Source organism: Salvia miltiorrhiza, chromosome 7, assembly GCF_028751815.1.
Source record: "Salvia miltiorrhiza cultivar Shanhuang (shh) chromosome 7, IMPLAD_Smil_shh, whole genome shotgun sequence".
NCBI lineage: Eukaryota > Viridiplantae > Streptophyta > Magnoliopsida > Lamiales > Lamiaceae > Salvia > Salvia miltiorrhiza.
In genome coordinates this window covers 24,271,814-24,279,585 of record NC_080393.1, presented here as the reverse complement: position 1 = coordinate 24,279,585, position 7,772 = coordinate 24,271,814, and the positions used below count along the sequence as shown (strand labels likewise).

The window sequence follows — 7,772 nt, the reverse complement described above, 5'->3', positions numbered from 1 at the left end:
CTAATGTGGTGTGGTGGAAGCTCTCAAATCCAACAAATAACATCAAGCACTAGTCTATAGCCGAACATAATTGTTGTCGATACCACGTTGAATTGCACACGATTACCGAATTCCAGCCGTCGGAATTCGATAGTTTTCACAGAGCTATGTAAATTGACAAAAGGATTTCCAAATAAATATCTTGACACCTTCTATAGCCTCATATTAAATTTTAAGGATAATTTGGTAATTTAGTGCGTTTTGCATATATTATACTATTACTTTTATGTACTTTAGGATTACTCCCTCCGCCCACGAAATAAGTACCTATATTTCATTTTTGGTCCGAGTGGGCCCCTTATTTCATTTACACACATCAAATCAATTTCTTAAAACACGTGTCACCCTCAAATGGGTACTCATTTTCATTGACGGAGGGAGTATAAGATTAGAATAAACTTTTTCTTTCTTCTTAAAATTCTTTAAAAGTTAATATTATGTTTATTTTATATGTGGATATCATTTAAATTCTATTCACATGGAGGAACCAGTTAGCCGATAAGAAAGAAGAGACGAACAAAAAGGCCCTTTAATGAATGCTAAACCACCTAATTAAATATTAGAGGCATTTCTTGAAAATCTAGGATTGGGAGCGAGCTCAATGAATCTAAGACTTTGAACAAACAACTAAATGTACATGACCTTTCTTTCTTTTATACAGGTGATGCAAATACAGAGGTCCAAACAAACTATAGACAGCAGTGAATGGCAAATCATTAAAGCTTTTAGCTTAATAATAATGGAGACAAACGAAGCTGATGAAAAAGATGCTACCTTGGGCCGGAGAGCTCCATAGCCTCAACTACGAGGGAGGATTCCTCTATGAAGTCCGAATATCTTTGAATAGGTTGTTCAAATGATCGGTATCTAGGGGTCTCGTTGTTCTGTGATTGTTCCCACTTCTCTGCTAGGCCGTCACCTTCCAGCATTCTCAAAACCTCCGACATTTTAGGCCGATGCAACGGATTGAACTGAGTGCAGAGAAGTGCCACCTGAACCATTTCTTCGAGCTCCATTCTGTCATAGTCACTCTTTAGATCTTTGTCTGCCATAATGCTCAGCTTCCCTTCTTGGTGGAGTTTCTTCACCTAGTGAGCAACATCGTTACATTACTACTTTGCTACAGTTGATTTAGAAGGTGAGAGAGTGGAGGTCGTACCCAGTCTAGTATAACCCCTTTCTGGTTGTTTCCCCGCCCAAAGTCGACAGCTTTCTGTCCTGTGATTAGCTCGAGCAGTAGGATTCCAAACCCGAAGACATCAGTCTTCTCAGATGATTGGCCCGTTGATAGATACTCAGGCGCTATGTGACCAACAGTGCCGCGGACAGCTGTGGTGACATGAGAATCGCGGTGGTCCAAGAGCTTTGCCAAACCAAAGTCGCCAACCACTGCCTCAAAGTCTTCATCCAACAGAATGTTGGCTGCTTTGACATCACGATGGATGACTTTGGGGTCACACTGCTCGTGCAGATACACCAGGCCGCGTGCAGTGCCCAGCGCTATCCTCTTCCGCCTCGACCAGTCCAGTACGGGCCTCCCATGGACATGGTCTGCTCAGATAATTAGATTATGTTACGTCTCATGTGAAAGCCAGAGCATGATATGATGTGTGATGATTGTTGCATACCTTTCAGTCTGGATGCGACGCTGCCATTTGGCATGTAAGGATAGATTAGAAGCCGCTCACTTTCAGTTGAACAGAACCCCCAAAGTCGGAGGAGATTTCTGTGAACGGCCAAACTGATCAACTCTACCTCTGTCTGGAATTGTATCTCTCCACCAACAGCATTGTAATCTTTTATCCTTTTCACGGCCACTACAGTCCCGTTGTTCAAACGACCCTTGTATACAACACCGAATCCTCCTTTCCCCAATATATTCTTCGCGTTGAAATGATCAGTTGCGACCCTGAGTTCCTTGAAAGTATACCTTCTCAAATGCCCCAAGCGTACCTCGGGGTCGTATTGCTCTGTTAAAAGTCATAGCAACAGAAGTGAAATTCTAAACCAAATCAATGCTGCTTAAAAGAAGAAGAAGAAGATGAAGGATAAGTAGTCTCTGTCACTCACTTAAACTATTGAATTACTAGTTCTTGATAAATCACGCCAAGCAAATTATCATGTAAACATACATGTATTCTTCACCTCAGGTTAGTATTTGTATATATTTAACTATCACAGACAAGACAACACAAGACTAACTTAAAAATGACTTTAGGTGGATTCTTTATTCAATTTCATCTGAAAAGGGAATGAGAAGCAAACAAACTTTTATCGTACAACTTTTTCTGTATGAACTATGATGTAAAGAGGAGCAAACGAAAGCTTGTATCAGTTGATTCTCCCCAGGTAACATGGATCGCTCAAGAATAATAAGACGAATAAAGTTTTCAATCTCTATTAGTGATGTTAACGGATGCTGTGATGTCAAGTATTCTTGTAGAAGAACTACACACCTCATAACTTTTGGTCAAGCGAGTTTGAAAACACAAAGGTGAAGCTGAGAAGCATCAGTCAACATTCCCTTTCTGCTTTACATAAAGAAGTGTGATTCGACAATGAAAGGGCGAGCACAAACATGTTAAAATCAAGTCATGGAGCAGTTTTATGAGTTACAAAAAGAAACTTGTCGGGCTCAGTGGTTTCTCATCTCAATTTCGTCATCTGAATATTCATAAATTTTATTTTTCTTGCAAAAGTGCACAGGGGAAGTTAATACCTAACCAAAACCACTCAGATAAACTGTTCATTATTCAAGGAATACAGACACTGAAAGAAAACACCATAACCAGATGAGAAACATCTATCTATCAATATAAATTTCTAGTTCTGACAATGTAAACTCACCATTAACATCAAAGAATATCTGCTGATTGCGCCTGTATCGCCACCAGAAAATCAATCCAACAACGACAATGATTGAAAAGGCACCACCAAAGCTTGCTCCGAAAGCAACTGCAACATGATGTTTTGCTCCAGAGTCTGGTTGATCTGTTAAGAAAACAGATATCAGAAAATACATTATCGATCAAGAGCCTCAGGCGATGGAAGCTACATCTTGAAGATTAGACGACACTTGCCTTTAGCAGCATCTGGTGGGAAGGACAATGGTTCTGGATAGACAACAGAACAATTGTTTTGAGAAGTCTGTCCACAAATGAGAGGATTCCCAACTATTCTGAAAGCCCAATCGGAGCAATGAGGCTACTTTAAATTAGATAACAAATAAAATGCAAGAAACAAATTAGTCCATGTAACTAGAAAGATAACTCACTTAAACGTTCTAGCTGGTATTTTGGGCAACGAGCCACTGAAATTATTGAAGGAAAGATCCCTGCAAGAATCGGTAATACTATAAGCCTACAACTGTCGAATGAAGGAAGAGACCGGTCCTACTACGACCATAGTAAATGAAGGATGACATACACAAGGGTGAGGCTCTCGACTTTGGTCAGAGAGTCAGGAATGGGTCCGGTAAGGCTGTTATTATTAAGCCGCCTGTCTTGCCAGAAGAATACCAGACATGAGAGTCAATCTTAAGAAATACTAGAGAACATAACTTGCAATTTCAAACTGGTAGGAATTCTCAAACTCACAGGTAGTTCAAGTTCTTTAAATCCCCCAGAGAAATGGGAATTTCACCGGTTAGCTTGTTATTGGAGAGGTCAAGCGTTTGAAGCTTTTCTAACTTCCCAATGACAGCCGGAATAGTACCAGTGATTCCATTGTTTTGCAGTAACCTACACAGACATAACTTCTCTCATAAGAAAAATTACACTCCATCCAACAAGCAAGTAATATCTATAGCTGCTTGTATTAACAAACTGAAAAGAACATACAGATAAACTACTTACACAGATTGCAAGTTAGTGAGGTTCGCTATTCCCGGCGACAGAGTTCCAGACAAGCTAAGGCTAGGTAGTCCTCTGGATAACCATCAAACATTGGCAACAAGAAAGATTAGTGATGGGATTAAAAGCAAGCACTGGTAACAAGAAAGATTAGTGATGAGATTAAGAACACCACTTCGGCTGCGTTTACTTTGATGGATAAATTTATCCATAGAAAAAGATGGATAACAAAAATTTATGTCTTTAAATGTCTCTTTTCTTTTCCAACATTTGACACAAAAGCATTTTTCCTTCCTTATTTTCATTTCAAGGATGGATAATATTATCCACTCAAAAATGGAAGGATAATATTATCCATCCTTGAAGTGAAAATAAGGAATGAAAAATTGTGAACCTCTCTTTTGTGTCAAATGTTGGAAAAGAAATGAGACATCTAAAAGCATAAATTTTTATTATCCATCATTTTCCATGAATAAATTTATCCATCAAACTAAACACAGCCTCCATTGTTAAGCAATAGTTTCTGCAGCCAAGCAACTTACAGAGCAGAGACATAACCATCTTGGGCACAAGTAACCATTCTCCAACTACAAGGATCAACAGAATTAGCATCCCAATTCTCCAGCACATTGTAAGGATCGTGTAAGTCATTCTTTATCGCGATTAAAGCAACAACTGCAGGGAGTTGCAGAAACGGGAACAAAACTAGTAATCAGTTTTATACTTTCCTCTCAAGAGAGCCAAAAATATAAGTAAATGCAGTGTAAGGCAGAGCATTAAAGATGACAACAAGTAAGTAGATGAAAAAACAGGAAACATTTATTAGTGGAGCCACTATAAAAATCCAATCTGAAAAAACAAAAGATGGAAAACACAATCAAGAACAGTAGGTACAAGGATGGAGCTCCAAACAAAGAAAATTCCATCGAATCTCCAAATTACTGAAAAGAAAATAGAAAAAAAAAAATCCCCCTTTCCTTTATATGCGAAGAAACAGAACTCAGGAAGAAGAAAATCTACCTTCATAATTTACACCAGAAGGAGATAGAGTTGAATGAGAAGCCTCAATTATTGCCAAAACCAGCAATCCCACTTGCCAGAGCAGGAATTTTCCTCTTTCCATACTCTGCTAAACAGCACTCACTCCACCAATTTCACCTTCTCTGCATAATTCCCATACCCTTCATAGACCAAATGATTCTCACCTCAATTCACGCAATCCACACACAATGCTCTATTCTCATCCAAACAGCTCATACCAAATAAAGTAGCCCCAAATCCACCATCACCAAACAAAGATTTCCTCTTTACCCCCAGTTAAAATCCCCAACAACCACAATCTTCTCACTGAATCTCCAAGAAATGGGCCAACTTTAGGCAAGAATCCAAAAAAACAAAAGGCCCAGATGATAAAGTTGCTGTCTTGAACCAAACGGAGCAGATTACTTGCCCTTCACAAACTTGGGATGAAGTGAAACCAAGAAAATGAGAGGCATTTTCTTGAAAACAAGGAATTGCGTTTGTATGTGAATTCCACGCAGTTTTAACTGATCCTCGAAAATTCCATCTGTCTTTGCAAAAGAGTAAAATAAATAAACAAATCTCTACTGCTTATCCCCTGATTCTTCACAAAAATCCTACTTGTTTTTCAAGAACAGCATAACACTGAAAACCTCTATCTTCAGCCATAATTCACACATTTCAATAGTATATATTTACCAGATAGATACAAACATGCTGCAAAAAGGTCCAAAACATAAAGCCAAGGCCTCACAGATACAGATGTGGACAGTGTAATTTGAAAAGAAAAAATGCATTTTATGTACAATATTTAATTTTTTTAAATGTATTTAATGTGAAAAGCTAGTTGTATTTTTTGGGGAAGCAAAAAATTTGCTTTATATTCAGTGATTTGGACTGAAGGGATGTGCGTGTGATTGATTCAGAGAGAACAATGGTATGTCTTTAGGTCCAAAAAGCAAATCAAAAAGCAAAAAAATAAAGAAATTTTTTTGGCAGGTCACGTGCTTGGCTTGTCCAGTCTTTGTTGGTTTATGGACTCTTTTTTTTTTTTTTTGAGGAGTTTATTTTTATTGTTTTGAAATTTAAATTGTAATGATTTTGTTATGTCAAAGTTTTTGGGCAGACATGGCGCGCTGTTTGTGTTTGCTACTATGACTTGTTTTTAATCACATCACTTTTTCGTCGCTGTTTGTCAAAGTGGATTACCACAGTGATTATAATTATAATTTCAGTCACCAATAATTTTTTAACTTATTTATTTAACAGAAATATATATATACATATGTTTTCACAGTAATTTTATAATATGTTATTTATTTATTTTTAAAGATTGTTTGAGTTGGTTATGGTCCTTATGGATTATGATGTAATTATATTATTAATAAATTGTGTTAGAAAGTAAAATGAATATAGCGTGTAAATTTTGTGGGGATTAAATATAATGTAGTCCTACACTCATTTACATTTACGTACTTTTACATTACAATTTTATTTTCTGTAAATTTCGTGCCGAAATGAAGTGCACCGTTTAAATTGAGACGGATGGAATATTGCTGATGTAATATGTCTTCCTTCACACACAATCACAATATTACATGCACAGGAAACAGTCCTATTTTTATTAATATTTTATCTAATAATGATGTCTCATTATAATTACAAAGTGAAATGTACTTCCTCCATCCCACGAATCTTGACACATATTCATTTTTGGATAGTCCCATAAATCTTGACACGTTTCTAAATATAATAACAATTATTACATTCTCTCTTCTATTTTATCACTTTTATACTTTATTGTCTACACACTTAAAACACCAATTTACAATTCCTTAATTCTCGTGTCAAAATCAAACGTGTCGAGATTCGTGGGACGGAGGGAGTATATGTTAAAAGTTTTGTTCAATTCTTGAATAAAATATGGTTGGTGAGGTAAGTGAGATAAGGAATACTGATGTCGTTATTGGGAGAGAGAAAATATTATTTCTTTGATGGCTGGTAGGCAAGAGTTGGTATGGTTTGATTAGCTACCCAGTGTCATCAAAAACGTTAATTCCATAAAATAATACTATAGGCTAAGACAAAGCGAGAATATTAGTAAAGAAAAAAAAATAAACAACTTTAAAATGCGCCTGTGGCGGTGGCGAGTGTGTGTATGTGTGAGAGGGGGAATCTGCTAACGGCTAAAATGCGCCTACAGCGCACATGGCCACATGGGTTGATCAAACATTCTAACGGTGTGACAATTCCACAATTACTCAGGTTAGTTAAAACCTTGATTTACTAATACCAATACAAAACGATAATCACATTCCTATTCTTCTTTGATTCCAATTACTGATTTTGCCTCCTAATATAATTTATTATATACTATCAAATATAATATTAAATAAACTTATTTAGTTCTTGAATAACATAAGTTTTAAATTTGCATATGATAGAAGTTTGATATATTTTCATTTCTACCTCATACATAAACATGTGAAATTTTTAGTAGCATTTTAATAAAGACTCCATTATTGAGATTTTGTTGAAGTTAATGATGAGAGGAACCTGCAACCTATTTTAGGTGAGTGTTAAATAAATTTATCTCATGCATAATAATTTATATTTTTAAAGGTAAATCACACTTTTAAAAAAATAAAAAATTAACTGGACTTGCACTATTTGTAGTGCAAAATTTCCAAGTCAGGTTGGGTTGGCTCGAGCATGACCGAGCTTTTGATTATTTTGGTTGGGCTCTCTCTATACCCTCCAAGAAATTCCATCAACTTCAAAATATTTGTGCCTAACTTAGTCCAAAGTGTCTATCCATATGACCTCGGGTCACCCTTGTTTTGCTAGTTCTAAATGTGACAA

General features: G+C 36.6%; 1 protein-coding gene across 1 annotated transcript; it reads right to left on the bottom strand.

Moving 5' to 3' along the window:
• Positions 1-625: 625 nt before the first annotated feature.
• Positions 626-5,962, bottom strand: LOC130993627 (protein NSP-INTERACTING KINASE 3). Its single transcript, XM_057918585.1, has 11 exons — positions 4,911-5,962; positions 4,433-4,565; positions 3,894-3,965; positions 3,636-3,779; positions 3,466-3,537; positions 3,314-3,373; positions 3,120-3,217; positions 2,887-3,030; positions 1,668-2,009; positions 1,199-1,590; positions 626-1,127 (listed from the first exon to the last, which is right to left on the bottom strand). Exons 1-11 carry the CDS (start codon positions 5,011-5,013, stop codon positions 810-812), a joined length of 1,878 nt encoding a protein of 625 aa, XP_057774568.1. The 5' UTR covers positions 5,014-5,962; the 3' UTR covers positions 626-809.
• Between the last annotated feature and the right edge of the window lie 1,810 nt (positions 5,963-7,772).